At 43.6% G+C, this 22,551-nt stretch overlaps 1 protein-coding gene across 4 annotated transcripts in view; it reads left to right on the top strand.

Annotated features, from left to right (window-relative positions):
• The window catches only part of LOC308256769 (serine/threonine-protein phosphatase 4 regulatory subunit 1-like), an 81,980-nt gene that overhangs the window by 1,780 nt on the left and 57,649 nt on the right, over positions 1–22,551 (top strand). For 3 of the 4 annotated variants that reach the window (XM_080685032.1, XM_080685033.1, XM_080685034.1), the window contains one exon: positions 21,378–21,510. In XM_080685032.1, the coding sequence (XP_080541158.1) occupies positions 21,378–21,510 (133 nt within the window). Of the gene's footprint in view, positions 1–4,666; positions 4,786–21,377; positions 21,511–22,551 lie in introns of those variants that run through there. The other variant, XM_080685035.1, reaches the window with a different exon arrangement.

Raw genomic sequence — 22,551 nt, 5'->3', positions numbered from 1 at the left:
CCATGGTATAGATGTACCACGGCTTTTTTATCCACTCATCTACTGATGGGCACTTGGGGCTGTTTCCAGATCTTAGCATTGTAAATTGTACTGCAATGAACATAGGGGTACATACCTTCTTTCTGATTGGTGCTTCAGGTTTCTTAGGATATATTCCTAGAAGTGGGATCACTGGGTCAAATGGCAGTTCCATATTTAATTTTTTGAGGAAACTCCATACTGTTTTCAATAATGGCTGCACCAGTCTGCATTCCCACTAGCAGTGTGCTAGGCTTCCCTTTTCTCTACATCCTTGCCAACCCTTGTCATTTCTTGATTTGTTGGTGGTAGGCATTCTGACAGGTGTGAGGTGATACCTCATTGTTGTTTTAATTTGCATCTCTCTCATGATCAGTGACCTTAGGCATTTTTTCATATGTCTCTTTGCCATCTCTATGTCCACTTTGGAGAAGTGTCTATTTAGATCCTTTGCCCATTTTTTAATTGGATTGTTTGTCTTCCTTCTGTTAAGTTGTATGAGTTTCTTATATATTTTGGATAGTAACCCTTTATCAGATGTATGATTGCAGTGGGCTCCCTTTTCGTTTAGTTGATGGTTTCTTTTTCTGTGCAGAAGATTTTTATTTTGATGTAGTCCCATTTGTTTATTTTCTCCTTAGTTTCCTTTGCTCTAGGACAGTGGTCGGCAAATGGTTTGCCGCTCTGTTGACTAATGAGTTTGCCAACCACTGCCCTAGGAGATGTATCTGTAAACACTGTTATGAGAGATGTCTGAGATTTTGCTGCCTATGGTTTCTTCTAGAATTTTTATGGTCTCACGACTTATATTTAAGCTTTCTATTCATTTTTATTTATTCTTGTGTATGGTGTAAGTTGGTGGTCTAGTTTCAATTTTTTGCATGTATCTGTCCAATTTTCCCAACACGATTTATTGAAGAGACTGTCTTGATTCCATTGTATGCTCTTGCCTCCTTTGTCAAATATTAATTGAGTGTAATCGCTTGGGTCGATTTCTGGGTTCTATTCTGTTCCATTGCTCTATGCTTGTTCTTGTGCCAGTACCAGGCTGTTTTGATTACGATGGCTTTGGAGTATACTTTGAAATCTGGTATTGTAATTCCTTCACCTTTGTTCTTCGTTCTCAAGATTGCTGCAGCTATTCAGGGTCTTTTTGGTTCCATATAAATTTTTGGAGTATTTGTTCTAGATCTGTGAAATATGCTATTGGTATTTTAATAGGGATTGCGTTGAATCTGTAGATTGCCTTGGATAGTATGGACATTTTAATGATGGTGATTCTACGAATCCATGAACATGGTATATTCTTCACTTGTTTATATCTTCTATCTCTTTTTTCAATGTCCTGTGGTTTTCCAAGTACAGGTCTTTTGCCTGCTTGGCTAAGTTTATTCCTAAGTATTTTAATTTTTTGTTTCAATGGTAAATGGGATTGCTTATTTAATTTCTCTTTCTGAGAATTCATTATTGGTGTATAAAAAAGCATTCAATTATTGGGTGTTGATTTTGTATCCTGCTACATTGCCAAATCCATTTATTAAATCTAGTTGGAGTCTTTAGGGTTTTTTATGTACAATATCATGTCATCTGCAAATAATGAGACTTTATTATTTGGATGCCTTTTATTTTTTCGTTTTGTCTGATCTCCGTCGCACTAGGATTTCCAGTGCTATGTTGAATAAAAGTGTAAGTGCCCATCAGCAGATGAGTGGATTAAAAAACTGTGGTACATCTACGCAATGGAATACTACACTGCGGTTAAAAAGAAGGAATTCTTACCATTTGCAACAGCATGGATGGAACTGGAGAGCATTATGCTAAGCGAAATAAGCCAGTCAGAGAAAGATAAATATCACATGATCTTACTCATTTGTGGAATATAATGGACAACATAAACTGAACAAGAACAGATTCAGAGATAGAGAAGCATCGATCAGACTGTGAAACCTCAGAGGGAAGGTAGGGGAGGGCGGGGGTAAGTGGGGGAGATCAACCAAAGGACTTGTATGCATGCATATAAGCCTAACCAATGGACACAGACACCAGGGGGGTGAGGGCATGAGTGGGGATGGGGGTGGGGAGGGGCATTGGGGGATAAGGATACATATGTAATACCTTAATAAAAAAAAATGGTGAAAGCAGACATATCTGTCTTGTTCCTGTTCTTAGTTTTTACTCATTGAGTATGATGTTGGCTGTAGGTTTGTCATATATGGCCTTTATCATGTTGAGATATGCTCCCTCTATTCCCAGTTTGCTGAGATTTTTTATCAAAAATGGGTGTTAGATTTTGTCAAGTGCTTTCTCTGCGTCTATTGATATGATCATGTGATTTTTGTCTTTCATTTTGTTTATGTGATGTATCATGTTTATTGATTTGTGAATACTGTAGTGGCCTTGCATCCCCGGAATAAATCCCACTTGGTCATGGTGTATGATCTTTGTAATATTATTGCTGGATGAGATTTGCTAATATTTTGTTGAGGATTTTAGCATCTATGTTCATCAGGGATATTGGCCTGTAATTCTACTTCTTTGTAGTGTCTTTATATGGTTTTAGAATTAGGGTAATGTTGGCCTTCAAGTTTCCTAATAATAAGAGTTGGTGTTTATAGTTTAAATAGTTTAGGCAAGTTATCTCTTTTAGAGGGAGGCAGTTTTTAAAAAGTAGAATAGTACTCAAAGGGGCACTGAAGGCGATGGTTAGGAGCACAGCTTTGGAGTCAGATGGCCAGAAGGTGATCACTAATATGCCCATTTTATAGATGGTCATATTAGTGATCCAAAAAGGCTTTTGTGAAGGTTAAATTAATAAAAGGTTTAGTGTGAAGTCTTGTAAGTAAATAATACTTGGTTAATATTAGCTGCCATTATTACTGTCATTACTATGGTTGTTTATGTTATTTAACACTGTTGACCGAGGTATAGTGTAGGCACTGGGTTTACTGAGCTGAATATTTCAGTGGATGGGCATCCTTGAATGGAAGGAATGTAGCATTTCTATTGATAAACCACAGTGAGCTACTATTGTGAAGGTACCTCTTACTCAGATGTGATATTCGTTCTGGCTGGAAAAGTGGATTTCTGGCTGTTTAGTTATCTACCAAACCACCCCAAAACATAGTGGCTTAAACCAACAGCATTTTATTATTTCTTACAGTTCAGGGAGTTGACTGGGTGAAATCTGAGGAGGTAAAAAGGTTCAAATTGGCTCACTGCCATGGCTGTGGGCCAGAGGTCTGCTGGGACTGTTGCCCAGGTCCTCAGTCCTCCAGTTGCCTTTTCCACTTAGCTGGTGTGAGCTTCTCAAAGCATGGTGGCTGCAGTCAATTGGCACTCTTTCCTGGTGGCGGCTAGTTTCCTTCAGTCTTTTTTGTATACAATAGCCATACAAAAAGGAAGTAAGAGATTATATAGGAAAAAATTATTATGATTTTACTTTGGTCCTGTTTCCACAAATATTGGGTTTTAGAGACATGTAATAAAAATGGCCTTAAATACCCTTTAGCAAACAGCTGAAGATTTGCCCCAGTTAGGAAGGAAACTACCATTATGCCTCTGAACATACCTATGCCTTGAGTAGGGTAACTCTGGGAGCCTCCTGGGGCTTCCCATTTGAGCAGGAGTTTGGGTTGTGAGGTGCTGTACCTTATGACCTAACAATATAATTGCTTTAATAGCCGTAAAAGGAGGGCCTGTCCCCCACTCCCCAAATAATTTATGCTGCCCTGGGTCCCACCTTTACACTTTATTGTGTTGGTGTTTGGGAGGCATTATGCTGCCATGATTGACAGCAGGAACCCTGAGGCCCTGTGACCCACTTCCTTCCTTTAGCTGTGTCAGCTTGGGCAGATCACATACTCTGTTCAATTTCTTCATCTGGAAAATGACATGAGAATAGGGATATGACTCAGGACTGATGTGAGGATTAGATGAGATAGTACACATAAAACATTTTAGCCCAGTGCCTGGCATAATGAGTATTATATTCAGTGATGTTATTATTATTATTTTAATAATCATTTTTGCTAGACTTCCATACAAGATTTTCTGATTCAGTGTGAACAGCTGGTACTCAGTGAGGTAGGTGATGATGAAACTGAGAGTCAGAGAGCTCAAGTAACTTATCCCATGTGGCACAATTCATACATGGTAGAACTAGCCATCAGACTCTGTCCTGACTCTTGTTCATCTTATTCCATCACACAGACCTCACAAATAGTGTTAACCTGATGGCAGGGGCATGGGTGTTGGTTTGGGTTGTTATATACCTCTTGTCATCCTTGGGCGTGTTTATCTGAATGATGCAATAATCATTCCATTTTGGCCATATGTGGCTTTGGGCAGGGACACAGATCGTCCTTTTTATAACCCAATGTTCTGCATGATCTAGGTGTTCAATTAGTGTTGTTACCAGTGACAGTAACGGATTAGAAGGCTTGTCTGATTTACTTTGTGATTCTTGATTAAATTTGGGTAACTTAAAAAAGAAGCCATAATGAATGGATGCCTTGTTTCTTGAAATCATTCTGAGTCTTCGGGCCATTGCAACATAGAAAAGATTTAATTTTAGAGAATTAGGTTGCTGAAGCAATCTAACTTCCTTCTCTTGAGAGCAGTGTGTGTGGATGGTCTGGTGTATTGGTCCCGGTGGTGGTCTGCATATGGAAAGTGGAGCTGTGTGAACCCGTGCCTATGGGGCGTAAGGGCTTGTGAATGTCTGGGTGTGCTCACAAGCATGTGGAGGCTGATGAGGAATTACTCTTGGTAAGATTTACTTGGCCAGTTAGAATTAAGTGTATGCCAGTAGTGGGTGAAAAAAAATTGAGGGGAACCTATTATAGATATAAAGAAACCTAGCAACAAAATATAGGTTGTGGTAAAATTTGGATCCCTGGTTGAACAAACCAGTTATAAAAAGATGTTACTGAGACAATTGGGGAGAACTGAATTTGGACTGGGTATTAGATTATGTTAAGAATTATTGTTAATTTTGTTGGATATAATAGTGGTGTCACAGTTTTGTTCAAAGGAGAAGGGTCTTATCAAACAGAAACAAATATTTATGGATGAAATGATTTGATGTGTGAGGTCTATTTTCAAATACTGCAACAAACAATAAACAAGCAAAAAGTTGGGAAGAAGGATAACGGGAAAAATAGTAGAATATCGATACTTAAGCTGATTGTTGGATATATGGTGGTTTATTATACTGTTCTATTTTTGCATACATTTGAAAGTTTCCATAATACAAAGTTTTAAAATCTGCACAAAGAGTTGGAAACCTGGATTGCATTTCTGAAGTTGGCTGCAGTTATTGTTGGATGCATTCAGCTTCAAAAGACAGACTCATAGAATATGTTAGTATTAGGGGAACACTGTATTTCTTTTCAAATGTTTAGTTTTTAAGAGCTATCTGTGAAAGAAGTTGGAAGTAGGTGTGAACAAATGATATCAGACCTTTGTTGAGAATAGGATTAGCTAAGTCAGAGGAATAAAGATAGACTCTTTCAATCTTAGTGCTGGAAGGAGCAGTGTATGCTCGATCTGGAATAAAAGACATCCTCCAGAGCAAAAAGAGTTGCATTGCAGCTGCCCACTTTGTTCCAATTGTGAAAATGTTCTGCTTAAGGACCACAATCAAGTTGCGTGCCCCCAAAGCAGAGAAACTAATTTGAGCCTAAAACCAAATGACTGAACTTTTTTTCTCCTGTAAACCTGAGTCAAGATAGTTAAAAAAAAAAAAAGGCCTCCCATTAAGTGAAATAGTTTGAACAGGAACAGGAACTTGAATATGTTAATCTTGGGAAAGAGAACAAAATCTAGACATCAAACTATTTTCTAAATCAAAGATGGGCAAACATTTTTTTTTTTTTTCTGTAGAGAATGAGATAGTAAATATTTTAGGCTTTTTGAGCCAGAAATTCTGATGTCACCACTGAAGATGTGACAGCCTGGAGGTACCCACTGACAGAACATAAACAAATGGGCATGGCTAATAAAACTTTATTTACAAACACAGGCCGTGGGCTGGATTTGGCCCACAGGGTGTAGTTTGCCAACCCCTGTTTTAAATCAAGCTGATTTCATTCTATCAGAGCCCATAAGTCTGTCAATTAGCTGAGCCAACCTAATAGGCTGTCTTTCCTACCAGGTTTAGTTTGAAGAGCTGAGCTTTTTGCTATCGCAACCTCTGCTTTGTTGAGTAACCTTTGACCAGTTGCTCAAACTTCACGTCTCATTTTTCCTGTTGCTGTGTTGAGGATAAAAACATGTACCTGTTTTCTCCCAGCAGGATGAGGGTGGCAAGGAACAAAAGAGTCAGAGCAGTGGAAGCAGAATCAACTTTTGCTTCCCTTCTGAGAAATCGCAATGCATTTCACTTTTGTTGTCTGCATTTTCCATTTCCTGTGAGGCAAACAGATGATCAGAGATTCCCTGAACTGGTCTCTGTTTAAAAAGAATTTAAATGGCTTTCTACATCACAAATTAAGATATTTTAAACGGAAAATCTGCAACAAAACCCAGCTAATGAAAGAGAAAGTGGTTTTGACCTTTAAAACACCACTTAGTCTTAACCCTGGTGGGGGAAAAAAAAAGAGATGAGGGCAGGTGGTTGCTTTCCACGTGGGAAGTGAGTCATCCATGTAACAAATGTTTCTCCATGTCCTCCAAGGTGCCAGCCTGCGGAGGGCACTGAGGGTAGAAGTATGAAGAAGCCTTGGGTTCCACCTTAGAGATGCTCTTGCCTGGAGGAGAGGTGCCTGTGTAGAGATAATGCAGCACCAGTCTGTCAGAAGAGTGGACAAAAAGTTGGGCGTTAAGAGAATAGTGACTCCATCTGCCTGGAGTAGGAAGGGGGGTGCCTTTTGAGTGGGTGATGGACATTTCAGACAGAGAGAGGTAGAGTCATAGTGAGAAGGTCAGACACTGGGGAACAAGGGGTGTCTCCGAAGGGAAGAGTGGGATGAGACTGGGAGGAGGGGTAGGGGGCGTACAGGGAAGAATGCCTCATCAGCCACAGGGCTTAGACTTGACCTGAGAGGCAGTAGGGCATCCAGGGATGTTTTGCTGGGATTTCTGTTTTGGGAAGTAACCCAGCCAGTGGTACAAAAACTACCACTGCTCTTGGAAGCTGACAGCCTGGCAGGGGGTGCAGCTTTTCAAGAATCAGTGGCTGGAGGGGCTGGAAGGGTTGAGGTCAGTTGCTTTTCTTCTTGGGTAGAAGAGCCCAGAACACATTTGCATTATTTCTATCTACTCTGAAAATGTTAAAGAAGAAGAAGAAGAAGAAGAAGAAGGAGGAGGAGGAGGAGGAGGAGGAGGAGGAGGAGGAGGAGGAGGGAGGAGGAAGGAGGAGGAAGGAGGAGGAAGGAGGAGGAAGGAGGAGGAAGGAGGAAGAAGGAGGAAGAAGGAGGAAGAAGGAGGAAGAAGGAGGAAGAAGGAGGAAGAAGAAGGAAGAAGAAGAAAAGAAGGATTTGAATGGCCCAGCAATTCCATTCCTGGTTATATGTCCAACAAAACATGACATATGCTCTCAAAAAGACATGGTTATGGGAGCACTATTCTTAATAGTCAAAGGCTAAAACCCACCCAGATGTCCATCATGAGTACCATGGGTTATAAATTGTGGTTGTGTTTACACAGTGGAAAACTACGCAGTTGTAAGAACGAGTGATCTACAACTGTAGGCGAGAATGTGGATGAACTTCAACAACATAATGATGAGTGAAAGAAACCAGACAGAGAAGAGTACAAACTACATGATTTTGTGGATACAAAGGACAAGACAAGCAAAGCTAATCTAGTCGGTAAAGAGGCAGGAGAGTGGTCATTCCCGAGGTGAAGTGGGTGGAGGGAACACGAGGGGTTTTAGAAAATGCTGCTAGCAGTTTTCTTGAGCTGAATGTTGGTTACTCAGATGTGTTTAGTTTGTGAAAATTCATTATTTATACCCTTTTCTGTATGAATGTTATACTTCATTCCCCCTCCCCCAAATACTGGTTTTTAAAATCAAGGCATGGGGGAGCATGACTGAACTGTGGGGAAGGAGTTAGTGAAAAGGGAAAGATGGCAGAGAGCAGAAAGGAGGCAGATGAGTGCGGGGTGTGGGGTGTAGGACAGGAGTGGGACTTGCTGCATCCAGGGCGGAGCTGGCTGCTTTCCAGGAGGACGAAGGCCACCTTCCCGGCAGTTTGGATAAGAGGCCAGTAGAGAGGTGACTTCATGCTGGTCAGCATTACTTGATAGTTTCAAATATATTGAACAGTCTGAAGATAGAGACCCACATGCACATATAGGTTGTTTTCTTTTATAACCTTTTTTTCTTTTCCAGTCTGTCTTGAGGCAGCCTAGAGAAGTTGCTGCATTTTTAAGTAATACTAGTGGACCAGTGCATGAAATTGGTCCTGCAGCCCAGCCTGCACCCTCTCCAATCTGGAATCCCTCTCACAATCTGGGACCACTGGCTCCTAACTGCTCACCTGCCTGCCTGCCTGATCACACCTAACCACTCTGCCTGCTGGCCTGCTTGCCCCCACTGCCCCCCCAGCCATCCTCCTTGCCCCCAAATGCCCCCCCTTGCCAGCCTGCTCATCCCCAACTGCCCTCCCCCCGTCAGCCTAATCACCCCCAACAGCCCCCCTCTGCCAGCCTGCTTGCTCCCAACTGCCCGCCCCCCTGCCGGCCTGTTTGCCCCAACTGCCCCCCACTGCCGGCCTGCTCGTCCCCAACTGTCCCTCCCTACCAGCCTGCTTGCCCCCAGCTGCCCCCACTGCTGGCCTGCTTACCCCCAACTGCCCCCTCGCCAGCCTGATCACCCCAACTGCCCTCCCCTCCTGGGCCTGATCACCCCTAACTGCTTCTGCCTTGACCCTGCCACCATGGCTTTGTCTGGAAGGATGTCCAGAGGGTCTCCCGGAAGGTTTCCCGGTCTAATTAGCATATTACCCTTTTATTAGTATAGATTGTTCCACTCATTAGTACAGTGTAGACTCTAGCACTCCAGTCTCCCCAACTCTGTTCCCAGCCTGTGAGTCGGCAGGAAAACAGGTGTGCAGTATCAAAATGGAGCACACGATGTGCCTGGACTGCAGAGTTCTTTCCTATCAGGTAACCCGTGTAAATGTTTCCCATTGACCGTCAGTATAAAAGTCAGACTCATAAATAATGATAGGTTTTGGAAGCTGTGATTAAAGCCACAAATCAAAGAGGAATTTCCATGTATGCACGGTGTAGAAAGGACGGCTGCTCATGAATTAAGTTGGTCTTTCCAGCCAGCTGTTGTGTAGTGCTGGTAATAACCATCAGTGGCCCTCAAAGATTTGCAATATGAAGCGTTATGCATTGGCCAGATTTGCTTATACAAGAGCTGATAAATCAGCCTGGGTCTTGTTAGAGAATGGCATTTCTATGGAGAAAGTTTGCCTGTGCAACTTGCTGTTGAAATTTAGTTAAGTCAACAAGGACCTGCACTGTTCTGGCATCAGTTTCCCCCCAAAGCCAGTGAAGAATCAGGAGTGTTCTTTATCTTTTAGATGGGTCAGGTTGGTCTACTCTGTTAGAAGTAGTCCCAACTTAGGAATCTGCATTTGTATTTATAAGCGTGTTAGCAAGAACAATGAGACCACTTTAAATAACACATAAATGAATGGTTTACTCTGGTTCCCCCCAAATCATTTACGTGCAGAGACTGGTTTATTGTTCATTGAAGAGTGGCTAATGAGAAGCTCTAAGAAATGATCAATTATGTAAGTTCTATATTAATATACATTCCTTTGTTGTTCTTAACTACAAATTTGGCAAATAGACTAAATAACCTCCTTCTTGATGGTGATCCACTAATCCCCTAACATTTTAAGACGGACAGAGTGGGCCACATCTATCATGTCCTTCCAACCAATGTCCCCCAGTGCCGTGTCAGAGACAGATATTGGATCGAATGGATAATTGGGCTGGCCCAAGGTGGCATATCTCACCTAGAGTTATAGTGACAGGGTGACATGTTGAATGGAGAATCGTAAATATTGGGTATGCCTGGAGAAGGGATTCTTAATGAAAATGCTTGCCGGGTTAGACTCGCTGTAACATTCTGCCTCCGTCTCTACCTCTGTTCACGTCTGGGCCAATAAAGGTATCTCACTGGTATGTTTTATTGTGTTTATTTTTTCTCACCTTTTGACTTAAAACCAGTTCTAGCGAGGCTGCTCAGTCAGGGCTTGGTGGCTCCATGGGAAATCTCTGTCTTCCTGGAAGGAAGGGGATGCTCAGTGCACTTTCCTCCACCCTGTTCTCTCCTTCTTCTGGAATGTTCTTTATCCCTGGCCCAGGTCCTCTTTCTTTCCAAGATCAGGATTCCTACTTGATTTTTCGAACCTAACTCAAATGTCACTTCTAGCGAAGCATCTCCCATCTCCTTCTTCCTTTTCCTAGCGGGCGGGCCTGGTTAACTCCCCAGTTTATTTACACCTTTATCCTTGGCTCTTGCTTTGGAGAATTGTGGGTTGTTATGTGTATGACAATCGTGTTCCCTTGGGAGCTTTTGGAGTTGGGGGACCATGCCATTTTCATCTCTGATCACTAGTCCTCTGTTGAATATTGAATTACAGTTTACTGTTGTCACATGAAGTTAGCCATGCAGAAAATAGTATATTTGAGGTGGGTTCGCTCTTTATAATCTTTCTATTTTTGTACTAGATCTTTGATCCTTTTCTTGATGCAAAATGACCTATACAGTTTATTTTCTTTCTTTTTACTAGATTGTGTCGGCTGTACTTTGAACCTGTAAACACATTCACTTAGCATTGTACTTAAAACATTAATTCGTACTTAGTGTTTTAAAACAGATTAGAGTTTTGTGAAAACCACTGACACATAGGCAGGTGCTCCTGGGCCCATTGTGTGTTTTCACTAGAGCATCCTCATCCAGTTTATTTTATGCCAAGTCTGCTTTAAATGATGAATATACTGACAGTGTTCATTATTTTTAGAAGGTAAGCCTTGAGTAACTAGTAAGCATAGAGGAGAGTAAATCCTTGTTTTCCCTGAGTTGTAGGTTCCAGAAATTGTTTTTCTGGTGAGATTGTTAATCAGGGAAGAGCTTTTTTTCCCCCTTAGTTACCTAACATCAGGGTCAAAGGATGCTAGACTCTCTATTCTTTGCAAACTGATCAGGACCTTATTGAAGAGGATTCAGTCTTATCTTTGGTTGTGTGAGCTCAAAACTGCTGCCTCAGGACCACCTGGTTTTGGTTGGACAGTGGAGGTGAGCTGTATATCTCTTAGCTGGTTAGCTGGGTTTCTAAACTTGGACTGTCCCCGGGAGGGCAGGTGGCAGCCATAGCTGCTGAGTGTGATGCAACAGAGTCGCTGGGATATGGGCCATACGGCTCAGGGAAACATGATGGTATGTGGTGTGGGCAGGGGACAGGGTGCTGAGCATAAGGTCTGATGGAGAGGCCACACACCCTGTGAATCAAACTGATAGTTCTTGCAAGCCCTTCTGATGGTCTCTGTTGGCTTTAAATTACTAATCATTTTTGGTAAAGGGTTAGTGATGTCCTGTATAAACTTGCCAATGAACCTAACATGGGACAGAAACTTAGAAAGCAGCTTTTGCTCAAAAGTTCGTCACGGTATGGAAAGCACATAAAGGCAATCACGTTCAATGTTTCTTTTTTCTCTTTTGTATTTTAAACAAAACACAAGAAGGTGCAGGGGAGTGGACCAGCTGGTAAACAGTGAACATGGGAAGTAAACATTCTGTGTGTTAGAAGGTGATAAGTTCTCTGGAAAAATAGAATGTAGATCAGGGTAAGGCGGGGGGAGTGTGGGTGGGAGGCTTGCAGTTTCAAAATAAGGTCGTCAGGGAGGACCACACTGAGAGAATGAATGGGCAAAGATTCTCAAGAGGAGAAGGAAGTTATCAGAGAGGATGTCTTGGGGAGGAGAATTCTAGGCAGAGGGAGACCCCAGGCAGGGCAACAGCCCTTAGCTAAGGAAGTGACTGAATCGTTTGGGAGATAACAGAGCCTCATGACCAGAGAAAAGGGCATGATGGGCAAAAGGAAGAGTGGGAGCTGAGGTTAGAGAGGCAAAGGTAGGTCAGGTCGTTCCTGCTGACCTGAAACCTCTCTCTCTGTGGGACCATCACTCACCAGGGGCTGCTCAGGCAACTGTGTAGGGCTAGATTTTAACACTTGGTGTGTCTTTCTCTCTAACAGCAGTTCTCAGCTAGGGACACAGGGCAATGTCTGGAGACACTTTTGTTGTTGTTAATCCTCACCTGTGGATATTTTTCCATTGATTTTTAGAGAGAGTGGAAGGGAGAGAGAGAGACACAGAGAGAGAAACATCAATGTGAGAGAGACATTGATTGGTTGCCTCCCGCACGGCCCCATGATCAGGGCCGGGTATGGAGCCGGCAATTGAGGTACGTATGCTTGGCCAGAATTGAACCAGGACCCTTCAGTCTGTGAGCCGGTGCTCTATCCACTGAGCCAAATCATCTAGGGCATGGAGACATTTTTGATGGTCATAACTTGGGGAAAGCATGGGTGCTCTTGGCATCTAGTGAGGTGAACACCCTACAGTGTACAACCCCACATAGAGAATGATCACTTCAATAGTGCTGAGGCTGAGAAATCTTGCTATCCTATATAATAAAAGGCTAATATGCAAATTATCCCCTCAGGAGTTTGACTGGCAGACCAGGTGTTTGATCACTCCCTATGACATGCGCTGACTGCCAGGGGGCGGCGCGGAACATGGCGGAACATGACCACCAGGTGGCAGCGTGCTGAGGGAGCTAGGGAAGGAGGTGGTGAGGAGGCAGGATGGCCAGGAGACGGGGGACCCTGATCCACCCTGATCGATGGCCAGGCTTAGGGACCCTACCCGTGCACTAATTTTGTGCATCGGCCTCTAGTATTATTATACTAGTTCATCAGCTGTTGATGGATTTAGTTTGTCTTTGAAGACTTTATAAAAAGAAAACATTAAAACATCATGGGAAGAGGTTGTAAATGTCGGTACCTGGTCAGAATGCCTTCAAAATTGCCTTAAAGATAATGCTGGCTCTGGTCACTCACTTGGTGGCCAGCAAACGCAAATATCTCTTGCATGTCCATTTTAGTAAAGTCTGGCCCTTTTATTTGTAGTTCAAAAAATCCAGTACATTGTTTCCAGGTAAATAGTAATAATATTACAGATAATCCTATGAATGTGGACTCATGTAGGATTTTTTCATTTTGAAAGGGGCTAGGATGGTGAGTCACACAAGAGAAAATGACTACTTGTATATTAAAAAAAACAAGTTGATTTTCAGTACTTGGAATAAAAGGCACTGCCATTCGCATATGAACATGATGTTATTGATGGGAATGTTTTTCTTGGATTCCGTGAATGCAGTGTTTTTCAGAAGCCAGTCATTTGTGTCCTGCTTTTCCTATTTCTGCTTTATATACCACCTATGTTTTTCTTTATGTCAGATAATTTTTTAATTTAAACACATTTTACAAGACTTGTGTCAGTTGTTTGACATGAAATTTCACCAAAATAAAAGACAAAAATAAAATAACACAATTAAAATCTAGACTGACCACAGTTGCCTGCAAAGATTGCAAACCTGAGACCTGCTCTGTGTTAGAAGGAGATTCACCAGCGTCCGGGAAGTGCTCATACACCAGTGCCAAGAGCAGCTTCCTCTGATTTAATCAGAATGAACCAGGGATAATTTTCCCACTGTGTGATTTAGTGACATTGAATGGACCTTCCATGTGTCACACGTGGGGATGTGCTGTCCCAAGCTGTCCATCCTCGGAGGCCAGGTGACAGGCTGTAGATTTGCAGCCTGGCTGGCTGGGGCTGAGCAGTCTGAGAGTGTGGGGCCCATCAGTGATAGCACGGAGGCTGGTTCTCTTTGTTCTGGAGAGGATTAAAGCTGCAATTCCATTTCTTAAAATAAAACAAATCCCCATAATTCAGATTTCTTACTATTTCAGATGAATTTTACATCTCTTTCCTCTCTCTGCCCCTCCTTCTGTACGTAATATGAATTACCAAAATTTAATTCTACTATATTCATTAGGATGATTGGATATTTTTGAATAAGTCATGTACTTTATATTGAATGTTAGAATTCATTATTGTATTTTAGCAGTTATATTATAGTCTTTGATCTACCTTCTCTCTTTTCTAAAGCTAAGATCTCTCATTTTTGCAAGCAGAACTGAATGAATTAATGTCTCGGCTGCTTTATAACTCACGTGGGTGCAGCTGCAGGCAGCTTTAGGCTACTTGCTGCACCTCATTTTTGTGGAAACTAGATTTTCTCAGCTTTCTCAGGGGCTGCTAGACTCTCATGAATTGAATCCTGGTAATCAAAGTCTCAGGAGACTGATTTCTATAGAAACCAGTATTTATTAAGTGTCTGCTGTGTTCCAGGCTTATATGACACAGTCCCAGGGTTTAAAGGGCCTCCGAGTTTAGCTGCAGAGATAGAAACAGTCTACTTAGAGTTAATAATGCGCCACTTTATGTAAAACGTTGAAACCTGACAACTGTATAGTTCCAATTATTCCCCTCCTACTTTGTGTTATACCTTTTATTATATAGTACATCTGCAAGGTTATAAATTCCACAATATGAAGTTATAATTTCTGCTTTGTATTGCTTTAAGCATCATATATGTTTTGAGGAAATTAAGAGGAAAAATATTTTAAAAAAATTTACCCACATATTTGCCATTTCCAATGCTCTTGATATCATTTGAAGATAACACTTCCAGATGGTCATTCCTTTTCATTCTGCAGAACTTCTTTTAGCATTTCTGTAGATTACATTGGCTGGCTGTGTTTAAAGGGTGTGCTAAAAATAAATTCTTGAAATTTATATAGTGTTATTAGTCAGTGTTACCTCAATAAAAATAAATAGATAAATAAAAAATTTAAAAAGTACCCAACCAGTGTGGCTCGGTAGTTGAGCATCGACCCATACACAAAGAGGTCACTGATTCAGTCCCAGTCAGGGCACATGCCTGGGTGTGGGCTCTATCCCTGTTGGAGGGTGTGTGCAGGAGGCACCCGATCAATGTTGATATTTCTCTCATCAATGTTTCTATTTCTCTTTCTCTCTTCCTCTCTCTCTAAAAAATCAATAAAAACATATTAAAAATTTTTTAAAAATAAAAACAATTTAGGGTTTTTGTTTTCTTTTAATTGACAGTGTTTTTATTTCATCTTAATTCTGGAAGGATCTTTCACTGGATATGAAGTTGTGGATTGACAGTTTTTTCTTTCAGTCCTTTAAAAATGTGTTTCCAAGGTCTTCTGCCTCCATTGTTTCTGGCGAGGAGTCAGAGATCATGCGAATCATTGCTCCTTGTATGTAATGATTGTTTTCTTCTGCTGCTTTCAAGATTATCATCTTTGGTTATTAGCAGTTTGACTAGGATGTTTCTATGTGTGGTTTTCTGTGTGTTTATCTTCTTGGGATTTGCTGAAATCCTTGATTATGTACATTTATTTCTTTTACCAAATATGGGGAATTTGGGGGCATTATTTTATCATCTCTGTTCTGGTATGTCCATGCAATGAATTTTTGAGTTTCAGATATTATTTCCATTTTAGAATTTTTATTTGGTGTCTTTTTATAGTTAACATTTCTTTTCTGAGATTCCTTATGTTTTCATTCATTTTAGGCATATTTTTCCTTTACATGCATAAGCATTTTGTAAGAGTTGCTTTATTATTTTTAAATATATATATATATATTTTATTGATTTTTTTACAGAGAGGAAGGGAGAGGGAGAGAGAGTTAGAAACATCGATGAGAGAGAAACATCAATCAGCTGCCTCCTGCACACCCCCTACTGGGGAAGTGCCAGCAACCAAGGTATATGCCCTTGACTGGAATCGAACCTGGGACCCTCGAGTCCACAGGCCGACGTTCTATCCACTGAGCCAAACTGGTTAGGGCTATAATAGTTGCTTTAAAATCCTTGTCTGAAATTACAACAGTTAGGTTCTTTTAGGGTCAATCTGTTTTGATTTTTTTTTTCTATTTTAGCTAGTTAATGTTTTCCTGTTTTTTGTTTTGTTTTGTTTTGTTTTTTGAGTAAGGTTGGATTGTAACCTGGATATTGTGAATATTATGTGCTATGAAATCTCTGAATTCTGCAGTATGCATTCAAAGAGTTTTGATATTTTTTGTTTTGTTTGAATAGGTACTTAAATTGATTGAGGTTAAATTGTTACCTCTGTCTCTCCTGTAGGGGATAGTCTCCCAAATCTCAGTCCAGTTCTCTTAGCCTTAGCTATGCTGTGGAGATGTCCACACAAATGCATGATTAGGAGTCAAGACAGAGTCTGGGCTGAGTTAATGTAGAGGTGTCTCCTCACTGATGTTTTTCTTTCCAGGAGGTCCCCCTTCTTCCCCTTCCCCACACATGCACACTTTCTAGTGGTTGTGATTGCTCTGAACACTGGAGATAGAAACATAAACAATATCAATAATTTAATTATAATACTGGCAGCTGGTGTTTTCAGAGTGCTTATGTGTGTCAGATGCTATATAACTATGTCTGTGTGACTGTCTGTTGTTCTTTCTGATGTCATTTAACCTACACTACAACAATCATCTCAGGTAGGCATTCACTTTAGGGTGAGACAACAAAATCAGAGATGAGATATTTATCCAGAGTTGACATACCTTATAAGAAACAGAGCTGGCTTTCACAATCAGGTATTTTGACTCAAGATCCCACACTCCTACTGATTATATGTTTGCCTCTAACATCTTGTAAATGAGAGATCTGGAATATAATCTTTAACTAGTGACCCAGTGCACGAAATTTGTGCACATTAAAAGGGGATTAATTAGATGAAATAATTTAATATTGCTATTTGCCCTTTCTCTATAATAGAAGTCTCAGAGATGGAAGAAAATGAGTCAAATGTATATGAAAACCTTCCTCCTGTCAAGAGTCTGGGGCTCCACAGGACCCAGAGTCAAGTCCCTGCCCACTCACATGCATCTCAAAATCACGTGAGACCCAGACCCGGCTGCCCCCTGCCTCATTGGGCTAGATCCAGACCCAGCCAGTCCCACTCCTGTCAAGCCCTGCTGGGCAGGGGGGTAGCCTCAGGTCCCCTGGCCTGGCACCAGGATGGGGGTCATGGCCTGAGGTCCCCCAGCCCAGACCGGGGTGGGAGGGGGGTGCCTTGAGATCCCCTGTCAAGCCCTGCTGGGTGGGGGTGCATGGCCTGAGGTCCCCCATCAAGCCCCACCAGGTGGGGGGGGGCAGCACAGCCTCAGGTCCCCCAGCCCAGCACCGGGAGGGGAGCCCAGCCTCAGTTCCCCTGTGAAGTCCCACCGGCAGGGGGGCACAGCCTCAGGTCCCCTGTCAAGCCCCGCTGGGCGGGGGCATGGCCTGAGTTCCCCCGACCCAGCACTGGGGGTGCACCTTGAGGTCCCCCGTCAAGCCCCGTTGGGTGGGGGGCACGGCCTAAGGTCCCCTGTCAAGCCCTGCCAGACGGGGGTGCTGTCTGAGGTCCCCCAGCCTGGTGCCGGGGTGGGGGGCACGGCCTGAAGTCCGCTGTCAAGCCCCACCTGGTGGGGGGCTCGGCCTGAGGTCCCCCGGTTTGGTGCTGGGGCGGGGGGAACAGCCTGAGGTCCCCTAGCCCAGCACCAGGACAGAAAGCGCACCTTGAGGTCCCCTGTCAAGCCCCACAGGGCAGGGGAGGGCACAGCCGCAGGTCCCTGCTGATTGCTTGTTAAGGCTCCTTATGGGAACTTGGCCTCAGCTGTGGGTGCAGCCATCTTTGTGATGGAGTGATGGTCAATTAGCATATTCCCTTTTTATTAGATAGGATATTTCTGTTTTCTTTAGATGCTTATATTTTTGCCATTGGTGTTCTACAATCTAAGCATTGATTTATTAATCATTCAGTTTAGGATTTGTAATTCTTCAAATTGGATATTCATACTTTTTTTTCCATTCTGACATTCTTAGCCATAATCTCTAAGTATTGCCTCTTCCTATTTTCACTAACCCTTCTTTCTGTAATTTCCATTGGATTTATTTTAGACCTTAGCACTCCATTTTTCATGTGTCTTAATTGTTGTTGAGTACTTTCCAACTCTTTATTTCTTTGTGTAGTGTTCTGGGTGATTTGTCAGATCAGTCTTCCAGCTCTCTAACTCCCTCTTGAACTGTGTCTAAACTGCTATTTAAGCCTGCTACTGAATTTTTTTTTTTATCAAATTGTCTCTATTTTTCATTTCTACTTGGTTCTTTCTCAAATGTGCTTGTTCCTCCCACCCCCACACTCTCCTTTTTTTAAAAAATTATATACTAGGAGCCCAGTGCACAAATTCATGCACCTTGAAAGGAACTGTGGGCCGCGAGGCTGCGGTGGGCACAGGGCCGGGTCTCTGCTCATCCTCCGCGCCCCCACCCAGCCCCTCCCGCTGCGGCCCCCAGGCCCCCTGTCTGCCAGCAGCCCAGCTCCTGCTGCCACCACTCCCACGCACTGATGGCGCTGGCCCCGCTTGCACCCGCTGACAGCGTGGAGCAATTGGGGTTGGCGCCAGCGTGGAGCAATTGGGGTTGGCGCCAGCAGGACCGGCACCATCAGCCGATGCCAGCAGCGGCTGCTGCCCCGATCGCCCCTCAGGAGCAGGGGAGGGTAGAGAAACCCTCAGGGGCGATCGGGGCCAGCAGCTACAGCTCGCACCCACTGACGGTGCTGAGCGATCAGGACTGGCGCCGGGCACCAGCAGTGGGTGGGAGCAGCGACCCCAGCAGCAGGTGCGAGCGCTGGGCACGATTGCGGCACGCAGGAGCAAAGGATTTTCAGTAACCACCAGAGGCTTGCACCAATGACAGCAACCAGCGCCCTGCCTTGGTTTGGTGCCCCCACTCACCTGCTCCACTGTCTCGCCACAGCCGACACCTGCCACGTGTGCCTTCTGGTGGTCAGTGCACATCATAGTGACTGGTTATTCAGTTGTTCCGCCATTCGGTCTATTTGCATATTAGGGTTTTATATAGATAGATAGATAGATATACTAGAGGCCCAGTGCACAAAATTCGTGCATGGGTTGGGTCCCCAGGCCTGGCCAGCGATCAGGGCCAATTGGGGCCTTCCGGCTGCCAGCCGGGGCCTTCCTTCCCCTGGCTGTTGGCTGCTGGCCAGGGCCTTCCTTCATTTTGTGCCGCCCCCTGATGGTCAGTGTACATCATAGTGGGCAGTCGAACTCCTGGTAGGTCAAACTCCTGAGGGGACAATTTGCATATTAGCCTTTTATTATATAGGATATTTTTAAAATCCTCACCCGAAGATATTTTTCCATTTTTTTTTTTTTTAAGAGAGAGTGGAAGGTGAGGAGGAGAGACAGAGAGAGAGAAACATCGATGTGAGAGAGACACATGGATTGGTTACCTCCTGCATGCACCCCGACCAGGGCCGGGGATCGAGCAAACTGAGGTACATGTCCTTGACTGGGAATTGAACCCAGGATCCTTCAGCCCTCAGGCTGATGCTCTGTCCACTGAGCCAAACTGGCTAGGACATTATGATATCTATTTTTTGATCCTACTGATAATCCATGTCCGGCTTTTCTAATATTTGTAATCTTGAGGTGCAAATTCTCATTTGTTGTGTCTGCTAACTCTTCCTCTTCTTGATAGTTTGGAACCATGTATAGTTTGAAAATTTTTTTTTTTTTAAATATATTTTATTGATTTTTTACAGAGCGGAAGGGAGAGGAGGGATAGAGAGTTAGAAACATCGATGAGAGAGAAACATCGATCAGCTGCCTCTTGCACGCCCCCCACTGGGGATGTGCCCGCAACCAAGGTACATGCCCTTGACCGGAATCGAACCTGGGACCCTTGAGTCCGCAGGCCGACGCTCTATCCACTGAGCCAAACCGGTTTTGGCTATAGTTTGAAAATTTTTATTGCCTATTTATCTTCAGCAGGATTGTTTCATGAAATTTCATGCTTATTGGATTGTTACAGTCTCTTTAGAACAGCTTCTTTTTTTTGCTTGCTAGGATGCCAAAATTGGAGTAAATCTGGACAGTGACCTTCCCAGTAGCTCAGTGTGGCTCCTGCACTTTGCAGGTGGTGTAAATTTGGACTCTACAGTCATAGGTCATGCAGGCCTGTAGGTTTTTGTTGTTGTTGTTTTAAATCCTCATCTGAGGATATTTTTTTTTTCATTGCTTTTTCAGAGAGAGTGGAAGGGAAGTTGGGGGAAGGGAGAGAGAGAGAGAAACATCGGTGGAAGAGACATATCGACTGGTTGCTTCCCACATGCACCCCATGAAGAGCGAACCTGAAACACAGGTCTGTGCCCTTGACCGGGAATTGAATCCATGACCCTTCGGTGTGCGGACCGACGCGCTAACCACGGAGAAACACCAGCCAGGGCAGGCTTGTGGTTTTGATTTTTCAAGAATGACAACCCCTCCTCCCACTCCCGTCATAACTGAAGGCCCCTTCCCACAACTGTTTTCTCACATGAACTCATTTTCCCAACATCCTGTTGGGATGAGGGTGAGGTTTTATAGCCAGCCTCCATAGGACAACATGGATGCGTGGAGAGGTTAAGTCACTTCCTCTGGTCACACAGCTGGTAAGTAGTAGTTGGGGGGTTCGATCCAATTCAGTGCCCCTGGGCTCAGCTACCCCACTCCATTGGATGGAACGAGGTGCCTGCTCTTAGCTGGGGATGAAGGAAAGCCCAGGATTGAGGAGGAAGAGCCTGTGTGACTAGTGCTCATTGTTTGCTAGAGGGAGTCAGAGGAGCTTGCAGACATCCACGTGGAGGGTCTGGTTGGGTGTTGCCAAGCCAGGGGTGTGGGTCCATGGGCATTGAGTTATGGAGTGGATGAAGCTGTATGACAGGCACATTTAAGACAAGACAAGACATGGGCATGCTTTCTGTCAGATTCTTGCTTACGGGCTCAAACTTGTTTTTCTTTTGACAATTTTAAATCTGTTTGCACAGAACTCCATGGCCATTTTCATAGGTGAGCTTCTTTGGTCACTTGCTTCTGAGTTCCCTGGTAGAGGGGTGCCCCATCCGCAAGGAGAGGTGACTAGGGTGTTGGACCCGTTGGGCACTAGAAGGGCATTCTGTTTTCTTTATGACTCTGGTCTCATCACCTTCTCCTGGATGATGAACCCTCCCTTTGTTTCAGATGATGGTCAACTTTGCAGTCCTCAGAGGCTTCAGCTGGAAATGGCTGTGGAAGTGCACAGCAGGCTGCAAGGCCATGCCTCTGCCCAGGTGTGACCTGTCACCGTCAATGCACACTTAGGAGTATATTTTTCCCCTCTTCTCCTTCAGATGGATTTGAAGACTATGGCCCAGACTGTGACAGCATGAGGGTGACAGCCTTCTTGGACATCCCAGGCCAGGATAACCTGCCTCCCCTCACTCGCCTGGAGAAGTATGCTTTCAGCGATAACGTCTTCAACCGGTAAGCTCCACCTGTCCTTCGCATGTTCACACCCCTTGTTGTGTCTGGTTTAGGCTGACACTGGTGGTCACTTCTCTGTAACAGTTTTGTGGGGACTCATGTTTGAGGTGGCCTATGGGCTGTCTCCAGGATGCTGGGGTTCATTTATATTAGGCTTTTCCATTATTCTCATTATTGTTTTACTGAACACCTGGTAAGTCAGGAAGGGAGTGTGGGTGAAATTTCATGGTGTTTAGATAATGAGGATTGTAATTGGGCTTCTCTCCCATGTGCAGTACTGGGAGAGTTAGAGTGCATGGGTGACTGGGACACACCCCTTGGAGTCTTGCTGGCTCGTCCTATTGACTGCGCTGTGCTTCAGGGACTTTCCTGCAGCTTGTCCTGCCCCATCTGATGTCATCCCTTGTGGTGCCGACTGGAATCTACTCCAGGCTAAGATTATGCCTCCTACTCTCAGCAGATGACCTTGACTCTTGTTTCACAAAGAAAGCAGAAACTCAGGCATGTCTTTTAATTTCCAATCTGCCCCAATCTGTATCTGAAAGGATCCTTCCCTCCTGTTGCAGAGAGAGTGCCTCTCTTCTTGTCCATTCCCTCCATCAGATGTACCTCTGTCTGCATCTTCCTTCCCACCCATTACACTCACCCTTTCCTTCCACTTACAGACAATTGCATGTCTCTCGTTCTAGACTCCTCTTCCTGCCGCCTTCCTTCGTACCTTCCCCCGAGGACACCATTCTTCTGTAAAGACTGGATGCCACTCAGAGTCTCTTTCCTTACCTTCCATTCACTCTAACTTTAAAAAATTATATTCTATGTCTTTACATCTATTAAATCATCACAGGCTCACAGCAATTGCTACTGAATGAGTCCAGTTATTATCCCAATTTTGCAGATCGGAAAATGATGGTACTCTGAACGGTGTCTTTTGATGAGCAATTCTTAATTTAAATGTAGTTCACGATCTATCCATTTTTTCTTTTATGGTTAGTGCTTTTCATGTCATGTATAAGAAACATTTGCCTCCCCCAAGGCCACCAA

This window comes from Plecotus auritus (genome assembly GCF_963455305.1).
Source record: "Plecotus auritus genome assembly, chromosome: 8".
NCBI lineage: Eukaryota > Metazoa > Chordata > Mammalia > Chiroptera > Vespertilionidae > Plecotus > Plecotus auritus.
The sequence above is the reverse complement of the archived record's forward strand: the minus strand, read 5'-3'. Positions and strand labels throughout refer to the sequence as shown.